Source organism: Vigna umbellata, chromosome 6 (assembly GCF_029865625.1).
Source record: "Vigna umbellata cultivar VRB3 chromosome 6, Vumbellata_1.0, whole genome shotgun sequence".
Classification (NCBI taxonomy): domain Eukaryota; kingdom Viridiplantae; phylum Streptophyta; class Magnoliopsida; order Fabales; family Fabaceae; genus Vigna; species Vigna umbellata.
The window spans coordinates 23,617,353-23,633,715 of record NC_142170.1 but is presented as its reverse complement, the minus strand read 5'-3'; the positions used below and the strand labels follow the sequence as shown (position 1 = coordinate 23,633,715).

General features: G+C 35.1%; 4 protein-coding genes and 1 pseudogene across 4 annotated transcripts; 1 reads left to right on the top strand and 4 right to left on the bottom strand.

Annotated features, from left to right (window-relative positions):
* Positions 1 to 259: 259 nt before the first annotated feature.
* LOC124840822 (senescence-specific cysteine protease SAG39-like) lies at positions 260 to 2,388 on the bottom strand. Its single transcript, XM_047316947.2, has 2 exons — positions 1,642 to 2,388; positions 260 to 1,558 (listed from the first exon to the last, which is right to left on the bottom strand). Exons 1-2 carry the CDS (start codon positions 2,078 to 2,080, stop codon positions 969 to 971), a joined length of 1,029 nt encoding a protein of 342 aa, XP_047172903.1. The 5' UTR covers positions 2,081 to 2,388; the 3' UTR covers positions 260 to 968.
* A 1,144-nt stretch (positions 2,389 to 3,532) lies between these two features.
* LOC124840825 (senescence-specific cysteine protease SAG39-like) lies at positions 3,533 to 5,057 on the top strand. Its single transcript, XM_047316950.2, has 2 exons — positions 3,533 to 4,257; positions 4,336 to 5,057. The coding sequence occupies exons 1-2, from the start codon at positions 3,819 to 3,821 to the stop codon at positions 4,926 to 4,928; spliced, it is 1,032 nt and encodes a 343-aa protein (XP_047172906.1). The 5' UTR covers positions 3,533 to 3,818; the 3' UTR covers positions 4,929 to 5,057.
* A 10-nt stretch (positions 5,058 to 5,067) lies between these two features.
* On the bottom strand, positions 5,068 to 5,821 carry LOC124840823 (auxin-induced protein 6B-like). The gene has a single exon (XM_047316948.2). The coding sequence runs from the start codon at positions 5,570 to 5,572 to the stop codon at positions 5,294 to 5,296; it is 279 nt and encodes a 92-aa protein (XP_047172904.1). The 5' UTR covers positions 5,573 to 5,821; the 3' UTR covers positions 5,068 to 5,293.
* Positions 5,822 to 6,500: 679 nt separating this feature from the next.
* LOC124840824 (indole-3-acetic acid-induced protein ARG7-like) lies at positions 6,501 to 7,770 on the bottom strand (annotated as a pseudogene).
* Positions 7,771 to 8,803: 1,033 nt separating this feature from the next.
* On the bottom strand, positions 8,804 to 10,139 carry LOC124840821 (senescence-specific cysteine protease SAG39-like). Its single transcript, XM_047316946.2, has 2 exons — positions 9,675 to 10,139; positions 8,804 to 9,590 (listed from the first exon to the last, which is right to left on the bottom strand). Exons 1-2 carry the CDS (start codon positions 10,111 to 10,113, stop codon positions 8,998 to 9,000), a joined length of 1,032 nt encoding a protein of 343 aa, XP_047172902.1. The 5' UTR covers positions 10,114 to 10,139; the 3' UTR covers positions 8,804 to 8,997.
* Positions 10,140 to 16,363: the final 6,224 nt, after the last annotated feature.

The window sequence follows — 16,363 nt, the reverse complement described above, 5'->3', positions numbered from 1 at the left end:
GCAATAAACAGCCCTCAACTTTGGACAAAAGGTCTAAAATTTAGATTAGGCTTAATTAAGTTTTAAATCCTTAATGAATTTAGTAATTTTAATTAAGATTTTATTAAATTTTTATGGTTAATTTTATAATTTGAGGTTGACCACATCTATATGACATGTTTAATCATTTAGTAGGTCAGACAGATAAGTACGTAGTATGTTGCACATATTAAGGAAACGATTGTCACCGTCTTTTAACAACGGTAAATTAAAAAAAAATATCAAAGTGTCTCATGCATGTTTGTCATACTTCTTTCTCATTATCACATGAATTTCATTGTCGTCAATTCGACAAAGTGTAAAGTTTTAGTTCAATCAAAACTGAAGAAGTGCCTGTGCCCCCATTATCCAAAACTTCATTCTTTAAGTTTTACAATAAGTTCGTGTCAAATATCTCGTGATTAAGCCATTATGTTAACTTCAAGAGAATCGAGTTCAAATTAAAAAAGGAGTATTCCAATCTTTATTTGGCTTGCCTTGGCCACTGCTATAGCAACAGTTAAGAGGAACAGTGTGTGTCGCTCCGGTCAATCCCATGTCGTCTAACAAACCCAAGAACTTCCTATGAAAATAGAGCCTTCCTCAATAATGATTACATATTTTAATAACAAAAAGAAAAATGTAAAACAAAACATTTGGCACATTTGCTGGTGGCTCAGCGATATGGTTCCAAGACGTCAAAAGACATGTTGGTAACTGGAGTTCCAAGAACAGACGAAGGTTGTAGTGGACCCATAACTTGGGATACAGTAGGAGCTGATGAATTGCAAAATATAAACTATGAACCATCAGAACATGTTTAGTCACAAGACAAATTTTTCATTTCATCATTAATAATATTTCCAAATACAATGATTCATGAGAAATACACTGTTATACACAACATAACACAGTTTAGAAATACAAATAGTAGTGTACAAATTTGATAATTATGCAGTAGGGTAAGATGCCATCATAGCTATGCCACAGAGTCCTTCTTGAGCAGCCACACCTCTCTGCATCCTAATGTAACCTTCTTCACCCCACTCTGTTCCCCATGAGTTCTTAACCAACCAATACTCACTTCCATCATCACTGAGACCATATCCCACAGCAGTCACACCGTGGTCCAACTCAGTTCCACATGAACCGGTGAAGACACCACTCTTGTAAAACTGAAAGTCAGAGCCACTGGCATCAATGGCAACAGAAACTGGTTGATTGGCCACAGCCTTTTGCAGTGCCTTCTCACTGTTTGCAGGGACATCCTCGTACCCAGTAATGCTAGCAGCATTGGCTGCTGCATTTGCATTGCATTTTCCATCAACACCCTTATAGGGGTAATTGGCTTCGGTGTTGAGTCCATGATTTTTAATGATGAATTTGAAAGCATCATCCATAAGACCACCCGCACAACCTTGGTCCACCCCCTTTATGTCACAATCAACAAGTTCTTGTTCTGACAAAGAGATCAATTTTCCAGTACTCAGTTTGTGAATTCCTTCAGTTGCTGCAACAGCAGAAAAAGCCCAGCAGCATCCTACACAAGGTAAATTATTAATAGTTAGATCATCAAGCAATTTAATTTTACTCAGGAATGTGAATGAGTAATGAAGCACGTACCACACTGGCCTTGGTCCTTGACGGGTGTCACTGCACCCTTTTGCCTCCAGTCTACAGTGGATGGTACTGCAGTCACATTTTCATACTTAAAAGTGGTTGACCTTATGATTGAGGAACACATGTGCCCCTTGAATCTATTTCTTGAAGCTATGAACTCCTCGTTGGTGAGGTCTGCAAATTGATTGATGGCTAACTTATAAGGTTTATTGGCAGCACTGTTGAAGGCTTCAATGTAATTCACATTTTCCTTGAATATCCTGAAACGCTTTTCCCTTTCTTGAGGGTCCTTGTACCATTTGCCATAACGAGCCATCCATTCCTCATGCCTCTCATACATGGTGGCATCTTGGAGGCTGCGACACGAGACTTGAAAAGCCAAGAATCCCATGCAGAAAAGCAATGCTAGTGAAATATGATAGAACTGATTTTTTGCAACCATGGTGGCTCCTGTAGTGTGACAGACAATTGGAATAACTACTTTTAGGCTGGTCAGTGAAATGTTTGAAAGATGTGTTGTGGTGTGCTATTCAGGATTGTTTTTGGTGTTTATATAGGCATATTAGCGTTGAATTCTAAATTAGTTTGTTTTAGTTTCCAACTTAAATCTGAAAGCTCCTCTTTAGTGTATGTAGCTGAGATTTTTCTGAATGAGATCCTTGCTAGTGGATATTGGCAGTGTGGACAAATCACTTGTCAAACGTAACGTATAAATGGTGCGATGTATGGTGCCAAAGTGCTTGTCAAAGATAATGTGCGTATTGGGAAAGTTTAGAATTATAAAAGAAGTATGAAAACTTTATTAACTTCGTGCACGCAAATTGCTACACCATAACCATATAAAAGTCGCATTTTTCCAAATCAAATAAATATAGGATGATATTTAGTAATTTTAATAATATATTTAGTCGATAATAAATAGAACACAAATGACTAAATTAAGAAAAGTGTACGTGATGATCAGCATCATAACATGAAAACAAACTAACCAAGTAATAGGTTTAATTAAGAGAGTTTTGCTCTAGTAACTAAATGTTCATGTATCGAAGAAACCGAGATGATAGCGTTCATGAGAACTGATACCGTCTAGGTTTTCCCGACTAAAATGAGATTATCTTAATAATATGAATAACATTAATAATCGGACCTAAGTTAATCTAGACTCATTAATCCATTAGTAATATTACTGTTCACTTTTTTGCTACATTTATTATATTGTTTATGCATCACGACAGAATGTGTTTAAAGACGCTATCGATATTTCTCCTTTCAAGTGCTCGGCCAAACACTGTAGGATCATCAAAGAGACTCACGATCGTAATCTTCTCGTGTTAGTCTTTCTATGTATATTGATTTTAGTACAGTCTTCAATTTCTTTTCTCATTTTAGTTTCTTAAAATATAAATTATGTTGTTTTTGGTTTTAACGTTTAACTATGCTAAACTTAGTATAAATTAAGAAACAAATGAATTATATACATTTTATTTTAGATGATAATGAATTGATTTTAAAAAAAATTTACTAACGCACTTTAATTTAGTAAAAATTTAATTAACGAATATACCCAATTTGATTCATTTCATAAAAATATAACCAAATCCATTGTTTTACTAAATGGATATCCCATCCATCCATACAAACGATAACTTCAAAAAGATTAAAGTAAACATATATGCCAGTTGATGGTTTATCAGTTTTTAAAATTCTGTATCATTATAAAACTGCTATAAGAAATCTAACAGTAAGAAACGGCTACAAAAGGCATACACAGACTAAACTTATTGATATTTGGAAGAACACTAAGAAACAAGAACAAGCATAAAGATAAGAAAAATAATTTAATCTATACTATATTATATTATATTGAATTTGGAAGGCTGGAAGGAAGCATACTGCTACTTTATTTGGTTCTGCGTCATAGCAATACATATGCATGCACATAAAACAAAACAATTTTCAAACCTTCGTTTTTATAGTTCCAATCCAAACTTTTACAATACCAACAAAGAAGGCATCTTTCGAAAACTATTTCATTGGTATATTAAGGAAATGTGCTTTCCGATTTGAATTGAAAATACAGAAGGTTAATTTAGGATTCAAAGATAATTTAGTATAAATATAGCATCTTTTACATATTTCACTCACCAACATCAAACACTTGTAACAATACGCCAGCTACCATGGCTACCAAAACACAATGTTATCACATCTCTTTGACATTGCTTTTCTGCATGGCATTCTGGACTTTTCAAGTCACATCTCGCACTCTCCAAGATGTGTCCATGCATGAGAGGTATGAGGAATGGATGACTCGTCATGGCAAAGTGTATAAAGACCCACAGGAAAAGGAGAAGCGTTCAAAAATATTCGAAGAAAATGTAAACTACATTGAAGCCTTCAACAATGCTGGCAATAAACCTTACAAGCTCGGTGTTAATCAATTTGCAGACCTCACCAATGAGGAGTTCATAGCAACAAGAAATAGGTTCAAGGGTCACATGTGTTCCTCTATCACAAGGACAACCTCGTTTAAGTACGAAAATATGACTGCAGTTCCATCCTCAGTGGATTGGAGACAAAAAGGTGCAGTTACACCAGTCAAGGACCAAGGCCAATGTGGTAAGTGCTTCATTATTTATTTACCACATGAAATTCAAAAGATGTAGTATCTAACTAATCATTTCCCTTGCAATGTAGGATGTTGTTGGGCCTTTTCTGCAGTTGCCGCAACTGAAGGAATTCATGCACTCACTGCTGGAAAATTGATCTCTTTGTCGGAACAAGAACTTGTTGATTGTGACATAAAGGGTGTGGACCAGGGTTGTGAAGGTGGCCTTATGGATGATGCTTTCAAATTCGTCATCCAAAATCACGGACTCAACACCGAAGCCAATTACCCTTATCAGGGTGTTGACGGACAATGCAATGCGAATGCAGCAGTCAAACATGCTGCTACCATTACTGGGTACGAGGATGTTCCTGCCAACAATGAGAAGGCACTGCAGAAGGCTGTGGCCAATCAACCGGTATCTGTAGCCATCGATGCAAGCGGCTATGACTTTCAACTTTACGAGAGTGGTGTGTTCACTGGGTCATGTGGAACTGAATTAGATCACGGTGTCACAGCTGTTGGATATGGCGTTAGTGATGATGGAACTGAGTATTGGCTTGTAAAGAACTCATGGGGAACAGAGTGGGGTGAAGAAGGCTACATTAGGATGCAGAGAGGTGTGGCTTCTCAGGAAGGACTATGTGGCATAGCTATGCAAGCTTCTTACCCTACTGCATAATTAAAAAAGTTGGACCCTGTTATAATATGTACAATTCTATGTATCCTTTTTAAGAACTCATTCCTGTTATAGGTCGTGCGTATCGTTGTATCCTTTCCACCAACACAGCATTGTAACTAAAATGTTATCAGTCAACTACTAATGAAAAGTAAATCACAGTTATATATATATATATATATATATAGTACAAACAAAAGGCATCCTTGGAGAGAAAACTGATTTTCCTAATAAAGAATGTGTAACTCTTTACAGAACGTTGTACAAAATGAATTATCACGTTAGACTCAGTCTATATAATATGAATTTTGACGGCCAATGCACAAAATGTCTTCACTGATGGACCTTATTCTCCAAAGGTGTGCGATTTATTTTGAATTCAAGCCAGAAGTTATGCGTTGGAAGACATCTTCGTTGCAAGGAATTGTGAGACCACCCATTGGATGGTAATATCCAAATTCTTCCTCACCTTGACTCAACAAGTCTTGGAATAGAGGTTGGTTCAAGTATGATACTGGGATCACAAATCGCTTCATTTTCTCCCCGACATAGACTGCGAGATAGCCCTTTGGGGCATCCACCGCTTTTGAAGATGCTTGATTTGCTGCATATAGTGCCTTTCTGATGCCAGGTAGACGAAAACCCATTGTGGTGTTGTTTTGAGAGAAGTCTTGAGAATAAGCCTTTTGAGTTTTGAAGGGTTTACAGGATGTGAATGGCTTGTGGTGATTCTAAATGCTTGAAGGCCTGAATATTTATAGGCAAAAGATATGTAGCAAAGCCATTGCCTAGAAGAATTATTGGTGAAGGTTGCTACAGAATAATGGGACCAACTGAGAGACAAGGGAATATGGTATTGTGTTTGAGCACTGTCTCATGAATCAGCGTACCATGTGATAGTAGTTAAGATAACAGTGTCCCTCTTTCTCTAGTGAAGGCCAAAATGTCTCCTCATTTAAAAAGAAGGATATGTGAAAGAAAATTGAAAGTTGATCATGTTGAAGATTATGAAGTGGGGTAGTGAGTTAGAATTTCCGTACATAAACAATGTGGACCAAAGTTTATCATGAACATTGGTTCTCTTCTTACCTCCAAACACTTAGAGCTGTCAATCTGGTCTGCTTAAGATTTACTGATCAACACTATCTGTCACTGATATTATTGGTACATTTTATATCTATACAACTGTCATCTTAATTATTTGGAGAAGCGTGTGTCAACCACTGGATAAGCTATATTGATCACAATGCATGAAAAAACAACAAATTCTCAGGTGCGTAATTTGTTGGCCACAATCTCAAAAGGTGAATATGAACTAGCAGTGAACTTCCTAATCCTTGAGAGAGACCTGTGAGACAACACCATGTGATCCTTAGTCCCTCAGTAGATTATTGAAAAGAACACGTTCTTTGACTTATCTCGACAGTGTTATAGATAATGAGCCATACCATTTGTGGTGGTATATACTAAAGCTACTATTTCATAGTAGGCCAAGTTAATTGAAGCAAAAGTCTAACTTTATGTTGCAACCACACCCATTTGAGCAGATGATCAACCTCTTTTGTTAAGGCCCTAGCTTCTCAAAATTTTTCTTTCCTACGTATAGTTTTATTAATAACCTAAACTTCCCAATTAAATTTGTTTCCTCTTTGGTCCCAGTGAAAACCTTTTCGTTCTACCGTTCTAGAAATCATGTGATCTATTCCTGCTTTGAAATTTCACAGAACAAAGTCTAGTTTTAGAACAGGACTTAACCTTGTTCATGCAGAAAGAAGTGAACATTGAAATTGGTAAACTAAAAATACTGAGTAGTTCACTTTCTTTGCTCAAAAAATATCATTCTTTCTCACAAAAGGGAGATCTTTACAAGTTAAGAAGCCTATTGTACAAAAATGTCTCTACTAATCTACGTTAGATCCCTAAAGTAATGACATTTATTGTCCATTGAAGCAAGAAGTTATATGTTGGAAGACATCTTCACTGCAAGGAATTGTGAGGCCACCCATTGGATGATCATATCCAAACTCTTCCTCTGCTTTACTCAACAAGTCTTGGAAGGAAGGTTTGTTCAGTATGATACAGGGATCACAAATCGCTTCATTTTCTCTCCCACGTACACCGCAAGATAGCCCTTTTGTGCATCAAATGCTTTTGAAGATGCTTGATTTCCTACAGATATTGCCTTTCTGATTCCAGGTAAACGAAAAACCATTGTTGTATTGATATGAGAACAGAACGGTTTGAGAAAAGGATTGAGAATAAGCTCTTGAATTTAGAATGCTTTGGGATGTGAACGATTTGCGTTGGTCCTAAATGTTTAGGCCATTAGTATATATAGATAAAAGGATATTCATTAATTGGTTACTAAAATTATTGGTGAAGGATGGATACGAGATAGCTGTCGCAGGAGCAAAGGAGAGACATAGCATGTGTTGTAATAGATAAACAAGTCCAAAACTGTGATCTATGAAAAAGAAAGAGTAATTTGTTCGTAGAGCGTCATAATGTGATCATGTATTCAATGTTGATTCTCTTCTTATCTCTTAGCAATAGTGCATGACATTTGCATTAATGATGTCTCCGATGCTTACAATCTTGAATGAGTTTCAACATCAGAACTTCTTTATCATAGAAACAGAGGGTGGATTCGCATAACGTGTTACAGTTATTCTGAAGAAAGTCCTCTTAGACACCACCATATGCGCTCTCTCATTGGTGCATGGCTCCTTTCACATTAGCTGTTTAAGTATTTTTAGTTACGATTTTTAACTTTTTCTTGACAGAACTGGAAATAACTTTTGTGAATGCATTTATGTTGTCTTCCTTAACTAAAAGGTTGTGAGAGATTTTTGAGATCCTGGACAAGTGTTCTGATATATCTCCAGATGTATAACAATTTTGGGTTCTTTGGCACCTCTCTACATTCCATCTTGTGAGAAAAAAAGTATTAAGGTCAATGTTGTTTCGACCATAATCACTAGAATGGGGCAAGTTTCTCCATTTTCTGTTAATAATGTATTTGAAACAGGGACACTGATTCAAACGAATGAAAATGGTATACCCGTCAAAAGGTGTGGTATGCCTCCATGGTAACCCACGACAAATCCTAAGTTGTATTTGTTGGTTCTAGATATTAGAAAACTCAACCCCACAAAACTATAGTAGAAATTGGGTGGTCCGATAACGCCGGATAGCGGGTGGAGTAGAAATGCCTAAAAGACAAGAAATATCGCTAGGATAGGCTTTAACCATGACTATGATACTATGTTAAGAAGTTGACTTTAAGCTTGACTTAACCCCACAAAAACGGCTTGTAAGGTGAGGTTTGCACTTTACTTATATATTATAAATTGGCCTTATCTCTAGTCGATCTGGGACTTTCAACACTAAATGTAGGACTTTCGGGTAAAAATTCCATTAATTCTCCAATGAAATAAGAGGCAAATTGTTCCCTTACAAGTGATATTGTTAGGAATCCCTAACGCCGATCAAGAGGGCTTGTACCGTATGATTGTCCGGTCAATTGTGGACGAAACGGTCTAGACGGTCAACCGTGCCACGAACATGACCATAGACTACTCCCACATCTGTGCAATTACAACCAATAGGCCGAATCATTAGCTTACAGAGATACATTTCCTCTAACATTGATCAATTTAAGACAAAATATGATTATTATTAGTTGAGTCGTAATTAGACCGTCAGTAATTAAAAGTCTATTCCGAAATCTATAAATATAGGTTTGAGGTAAAGAGATAAGTGATTACATTTAATATACACTTAATACTTTAAGCTGTTGAATCTTTATTGACTTTGCCATTAAAGTACCTTTTGAAGGTAACCTCCAAGCATAACATACAAACAACAAGGAAGATTGGTAACGTAAGGACGAGCATTCATACCACTGATAACACATGTGATAATTGGACCATTGACTTTTATCTCACACCCGAAACATTTAATCACAAGACAAAATTTTCATTTCATCATTGGTTATATGTCCAAATAGTAAGAGAATAGACTGTTATGTCACAAAAGAACACAGTTTAGAAATAATGTACAAATTTTATAATTATGCAGTAGGATAAGATGCCGTCATAGCTATGCCACATAGTCCTTCTTGAGCAGCCACACCTCTTTGGATCCTAATGTAGCCTTCTTCACCCCACTCTGTTCCCCATGAGTTCTTAACTAACCAATACTTGCTCCCATCATCACTAACGCCATATCCCACAGCAGTCACACCGTGATCTGGTTCAGTTCCACAATAACCAGTGAAGACACCACTCATGTAAAATTGAAAGTCAAAGCCACTGGAATCAATGGCTACAGAAACTGGTTGATGGGCAACCGCTTTCTGAAGGGCGTTCTCATTGTTAACAGGGACATCTTCGTAGCCAGTAATGGTTGCAGAATCGATGGCTTCTGCCTTTGCATTGCATTTTCCATCAACACCCTTGTAGGGGTAATTGGCTTCTGTGTTGAGTCCATGATTTTTAATAATGAATTTGAAAGCATCATCCATAAAACCACCTTCACAACCCTCGTCCACACCATTTGTGTCACAATCAACAAGTTCTTGTTCAGATAAAGAGATCAGTTTCCCAGTAGTGAGTGCATGAATTCCTTCAGTTGCTGCAACCGCGGAAAACGCCCAACAACATGCTACAAGATAAATTAATAGTTAGATAACGATGGAGTTTATAATTTGAGTTGGAAATGCGAATGAAGAATGAAGCATGTGCTTACCACAATGACCTTGGTTCTTGACGGGTGTAACTGCACCCTTTTGCCTCCAGTCCACTGTAGAAGGAATTGCAGTCACATTTTCATACTTGAAAGTGGTTGACCTTATGATTGAGGAAAACATGTGCCTCTTGAACCTATTTCTGCGTGCTATGAACTCCTCGTTGGTGAGGTCTGCAAATTGATTAGTGCCTAGTAGGTAAGATTTATTGGCAGCATTGTTGGAGGCTTCAATGTAATTCACATTTTCTTTGAATATTCTGAAACGCTTTTCCCTTTCCTCATGGTCCTTATACACTATGCCATAACCGGTCATCCACTTTTCATGCCTCTCATACATGGAGACATCTTGGAGGGTGCGACATGTGACTCGGAAATCCGAGAATCCCATGCAGAAAAGCAATGTCAATGAAATATGATAGAATTGATTTTTTGCAATCATGCTAGCTTGTTCTTGTTTGTTGATGAGGGAAGTGTGCTGTGGAGTGGTATTGAGGATTGTTTGTGGTGTTTATATAGGCATGTTAACGTTGACTTAAAAATTAGTTTTTCAGTTTACAACTGAAATCTCGTAGCACCTCTTTCTTGTAGGTAATAAGAAATTATAGCCTTGTTGTGCTGTTATGGACAAATTGTTTGGCATAATGGAAAAGCTGACCAATACAAAATGGAACTTTGAAAGCTTTATCACGCGTGCAGCCAAATTGCTAATGCATTAGCAACGAAAACATAGAATCTTCCAAAACAAGTTATAATATATATTTTTGGCACATAAATATATAGTAAAACAATGTGTTTAATGAGGATGATCTTTTATTCTATATAGTGATTAATCAAGTGTAAGAATAACAAGACAAAAACCAAGTAGTTGGTTTAATTACACAAGTTAACTTTTTCTTCTAACTAGTTAATTAAATTGTAAAATGTGACGCAAGTATTAAAGTTTATTAATTAATTTCAGACTTTTTTGCATGCATCTTTAAATGGAAGTTACTTTAATCTCCTTCAGATCCTATTGGGTTTCGTTAATGAACATAGATATATGCATTTCTTGGAATAAACTCTAAGTCCTTTGTGTATATAGTCACTCCAACAAATATATAAAGTGATATCATCAAACAAAATCAACTTAGTTTATTAATCTAAAGTGGTTATAAGATATTTAAAGATATATATTTTAGAATAAATATTTCTATATTAACCGTCTATACGATCAAATCTTCATTTGATTACGTCAGAATTCTTTAATATCATAAAATATATGATATACCACACATAAGATATTAACAACAAGTTGTTATTTTATTGATATTATTATCTAAATATTTGTTTTTATCATATAAGTTATAAAATTTATAAATCTTATAAATACATATGATATTTTATTAAGAAATACACTATTTCATATTCACTTTCTTTTACTCAAAAAATCCAAACTCTCTTGACTTGAACATTAGATAATCTTTTATAGACAACTTTTTTCCTATATGTTTTAATCTTCAGGATCATACTAAGAATACTTTCATCTACTTAGATATTGTCACCTGTCATGAAGTCCACTCTTCCGATCCTAGTAAAAATGTAATAAAATATAATGGTTTATTTTATAAGAAAATATGAAAAATAAATTAATCATAAATTTAATTATTAATGCCTATTCATTAAATCATCAGTGATCATATATTACACTTTTACAAAAATTAGATATGTTTTAAAATAGATCATGTATAATAGTTTTAAGTGATCATATTTTGGTTTAACATTTTTTAAATATGAATAACAAAGTAAAGAGATTTAGTGGTATTTAATTAGAATAGTTATTTAATTATAATAATAATGTCCAGACTATATTTATATTGGATTGAAATTTAATATCATAAATAAAAATAAAAGATATCTAAAATAAAATCCTAATTAATATTAGAACATTTAAGAGATAATATTAGAAAAAATAAGATGCCAATATTAATTTTTTTTACAACATAGACATCAACCTCCAAATTAGATGTCAAATCCCCCTATAGACGTCAGCTCCCCTAGATCAGACGTTTAAAAGGTTCAAAAACAAACGTCGGTGCCTCCCAAATCAGACGTCAAATCCTCTGCCGGAAGCTGCAAAATTAGAGTTGAAAAATCACCTTTTCAGACATTAGACGTCGAACGTAGAGGGGGCCGACGCCTAATACAGATTAGACGTTAGATCCCCTTTCCCAGTCGTCAATAAGCTGCGAAAATACCCAAAAAATAGCGCCAAAATGAATTCTTTTAGTAGTTAGATGTTGGATTTGGAGGGGAGCAGACGTCAAATACTCTTTTAAACCCCAAAAACTCAGAATGCGAGCCTCACTTTCTTTCGCGTTTCATTTAGGTTTTTGCTTTGTTCGTGTTCGCCATTGGTTCTATAAGGTATGTTTGATTAATTTTCTTTCAATTAATTTATTTTGCACCGATTAACTTTAGTTTGCACTGATTAAATTCCGTTTGCACCGATTAAACTTTGTTTGCACTGATTAATTTTGTTATGATGCAGTTTTATTCGTGAGTTGATGAATCTTGGCGGCGGCAGCGAGTGCCCAATCTCCATTGCTTGAAACTCATAGTATATACAATTTTATGATATGCTATAATGATTTTCTGTATTTCAGGTGTGACAATACTATAGAAACAAATTAATTTAAAAAAATAAAAATCAAAAGGTTGTCGGTATAGGAGGGGTCTGACGTCAAAATTGACATCCAGGGAAGAAGATCCGATGTCCAATTGACGTCTCCCAATAAGACATCAGATCTGAATTGGACGTTGAATGTCGAAAATAATAGACGTCAAAAGCCTTTTTCTGAGTAGTGTTAAAATAATTTTTTAAAATTTATACATCAAATAACTTTTACTAACTGGTGAAATTAATTTGAAAATATATCTATTTTAAACTTATAACTTTGTTAAAATATTAATAATGTTAATTTGTAATTTTTAAATTTTAATATTTAAAATAATTTAAAAAAATGTATTTTTCTTTGTTAGCTTAATTATAAATTTAATGTGATAAACACATTTACATCTTTTAACATAATATATTTTACATCTTTGTTAGCTATTTATAACTTTAATATGACAAATATAAAAATTTAAAATTTACAAGTGTCATTCTACATTTACACTTTTCATATTTTTAAAAGAATTATAAATTTAAAATTAGAGATTTTTTTATTGAAATTAAAAATGTAAAAATAAAATTAATTTAAATACTTGGTTTGAGTGATTTGATATATAAATTCTAAATGAATATTTTGACAACTATAAATTAAGTTTAATTATTAATTTTATCTCATTTTGAAGAAAAATAATATTATTTTATTTAAAAATATAAAATTAAATTAAATTAAATGCAAAGCACTATTATGTGATACTATGTGACATCAACACTGCTGCTCTCTTGTGCTTGCGCATGTTGGAAAAGCTGACCAATAAAAGGATGGGAAAGCTGACCAATAAAAAAAAAATGGAACTTTAAAGCTTTATCAACTGTGCAGGCAAATTGCTAACGCATTAACAAACGAAAACATAATCTTCCAAATCAAATTAATATATATTTTTGACACAAATATATTGTAAAAGAACATGTTTATTGAGAATGATCTTTTATTCAACATAGTAATTAAAAAAGTCTAATAGTGCACGCCATCTTCAAGATGAAGAATATCAAGACAAAAACCAAGTAGTATGTTTAATTACTCAAGTTAACTTGTTCTTCTAACTAGTTAATTAATTAACTTGTGAAAAGTGACGCCGCAAGTAAAGTATTAAAGTTTCTTAATTAATTTCAGACTTTTCTGCATGCATCTTTAAATGTAAGTTACTTTAATCTTCTCCAGATCTTATTGAGTTTGGTTAATGAGCATAAGTATTTGCATTTCTTTTCAAGGGTTTTCAAGTGCAGTTATACATGTGTGGGTTTTAATTTTTTGCTATATCTATGTAGATAATGTACATATATTTTTTGTGAATTATAATATTTCGCTATTTAAATGAGTAATGCACCGATTATTGTTTTATTTGGATGGGTAATACATCACTGTTACATTGGTTGATAATGCATCTATTGTGCTATTTCGATGAGTAATGCACTAGTTATTTTGCTACATTGGTGGATAATGCATCAATTTGTGCTATTGTGATAGGTAGTACATTATGCTACCTCGGTGGATAGCGCACAAGTTATATACATTTTTGGGTTGTAGTTGTGCTATCTTGGTGAGTAGTTTACATATGTACCAAGTGGTTAGTAATTTTTGTTGGGAAACAGCGGTACTTGTTCCCTCCTCTGTGAACCCCAAAATGGGCACTGTGCGGAAGCGTAAAAATGAAAGCGTAGAAAAAGAGAAAATTAACACTGAAAATTTTAACGTGGAAAATCCTCTCGGAAAAAACCACGGGACCTAGTCCAGAAAATTATCTCCACTATGAAAGTAGGATTACAGTGTTTCTCTCATTCTCTGAGGATCTTTCTGTAAAATATCTCACCCCCTCGGATGGTACACAAAACTCTCAGTTTTTACACACTCACAAAATAGACTCTCTCTATTTTTCACTCACACTACCGTGGTAGCTATCTCTGTTTTTCTCTTTCTCTCTTCACCGAATTTTTCTTCTTGGTGGATGTCTTACATTCTGCTGCACACACTGGCTTCACTTTATAATAAATGAAGGAAGTAAACGTTAAGAAAAAAGGATGAGTGGTTGTGCTGAAAGTCTGGAAAAGTTGCATGCATTATTTTGGGCATGGGAACAAGTCTCCTGCATTTCAGCTTATCATTGGGACCCATAATTTTGTTTTATCCAACAAAACTCCCCCATAAAACAAATAAATGGGTCTTCTATCTGGAAGATACCACCAGACCAGCATGGCAACAATCTTCAACCTTCTTGGTTGGAATTGACTTAGTCATCATATCGGACCAATTCAAGTCTGTATGGATTTTCTCAATCTTCAATTTCTTCTCATCCAGCGCTTCTCGTATCCAGTGATACCGCACGTCGATATGCTTCGAGCGTGAATGGAACATGGGGTTCTTGGTTAGATGGATGGTACTTTGATTATCACAGTTCACCACATAATCGTCTTGATCATGTCCTAATTCACTTAGGAAATTCTTCATCCATAACATCTCTTTAGAGGCTTCAGTCACCGCTACATACTCTGCTTCAGCAGTAGACAATGTCACACATTTCTGTAGTTTTGACTGCCAAGAAACAGCTCCCCCTGCAAAAGTAATCAGATAATCTAATGTTGACTTCCTTGAATCGACATCTCCAGCCATGTCTGAGTCTGAATATCCGATTAGCTTTAGATCTCCATTGCCAAAACACAAGCTTCTTTTGGCAGAACCTCTTAGATACCTTAGTATCCACTTAACAGCTTCCCAATGCTCTTTTCCTGGATTTGACAGGAATCTGCTCAGAACTCCTACAACATAGCCAATATCTGGCTTTGTACAAACCATTGCATACATAAGGCTACCCACGGCAGAAGAGTAGGGTACCTTGCTCATTTCTTCTTTTTCTTCTTCATTCTTTGGACATTGCGACTTGCTAAGTTTGAAATGTTCAACAATTGGAACACGAGCAGATTTGGCATTGTGCATGTTGAACCTTTTGAGAATCTTCTCAATGTAATCTTCTTGAGATACCCATAGCATTCTTCTAGAACGATCTCTGGAGATTTTCATTCCAAGTATCTTCTTTACTGCACCCAGGTCTTTCATGGCAAAAGACTTACTCAATGCCTTCTTGAGAGCAGTTATTTTAATTTTATCCTTCCCTACAATCAACATATCATCAACATACAAGAGAAGTATGATGGACTCACCATTTTCATAATGCTTCACAAACATGCAATGGTTTGCGGAGGTCTTCTTGAAATTATGTTGGATCATGAAGGAATCAAATTTCTTGTACCATTGTCTTGGAGCTTGCTTCAGACCATAGAGACTTTTCTTCAGACGACACACCAAGTGTTCTTTGCCTGGTTCTTCAAAACCCTCTGGTTTCTTCATGTAAATTTCTTCCTCTAGGTCTCCATGTAAGAATGCTGTTTTGACATCTAGTTGTTCAATCTCCAGGTCTAGTGTTGCTGCCAGACCGAGAATTGCTCTAATGGATGTCATCTTCACCATTGGTGAGAATATTTCATCGAAGTCTATTCCTTTCTTCTGGTTGCACCCCTTCACGACAATTCGTGCTTTGTACCTTGGGCTTGGGTTGTTCTCTTCATTCTTGAGCTTGAACACCCATTTGTTCTGCAATGCTCTCCTTTCTTTTGGTAATTCTACCAAATCATAAGTCTGATTTTCCTTTAAGGATTGCATCTCCTCTTCCATGGCTTGCAACCATTTGTCTTTGTCTTTCATCTCCATTGCTTCTACAAAGCTTTGAGGTTCACCTTCATCAGTAAAATTAACATATTCATCTAAAAAATACCTTCTTGACGGTTGCTTCTGCCTTGTTGATCGTCTCAATTGGGGTTCTTGCGGAGCATCCTCAATTGGTTGATCTTCTTCCGTCAAATTAGGTTGATCTGCTTCTTCAGCCATTTCATCAAGTTGTAACTCTGGTTCGGCTTGATGAGTTTCTCCCCCTAAGTTGTTCATCACAATAGGGCTTTGATCACTTATAAGCTTAAGTGTTGGTTTCTC

Excerpts from the sequence above, each read along its gene's own strand:
- LOC124840825 (XM_047316950.2), top strand. The coding sequence starts at position 3,819 with ATGGCTACCAAAACACAATGTTATCACATCTCTTTGACATTGCTTTTC. Across the intron at positions 4,258-4,335 it reads CAAGGACCAAGGCCAATGTG|GATGTTGTTGGGCCTTTTCT; the intron begins GTAAGTGCTTCA and ends CTTGCAATGTAG.
- LOC124840822 (XM_047316947.2), bottom strand. The coding sequence starts at position 2,080 with ATGGTTGCAAAAAATCAGTTCTATCATATTTCACTAGCATTGCTTTTC. Across the intron at positions 1,559-1,641 it reads CAAGGACCAAGGCCAGTGTG|GATGCTGCTGGGCTTTTTCT; the intron begins GTACGTGCTTCA and ends TACCTTGTGTAG.
- LOC124840821 (XM_047316946.2), bottom strand. The coding sequence starts at position 10,113 with ATGATTGCAAAAAATCAATTCTATCATATTTCATTGACATTGCTTTTC. Across the intron at positions 9,591-9,674 it reads CAAGAACCAAGGTCATTGTG|CATGTTGTTGGGCGTTTTCC; the intron begins GTAAGCACATGC and ends TTTATCTTGTAG.
- LOC124840823 (XM_047316948.2), bottom strand. The coding sequence starts at position 5,572 with ATGGGTTTTCGTCTACCTGGCATCAGAAAGGCACTATATGCAGCAAAT.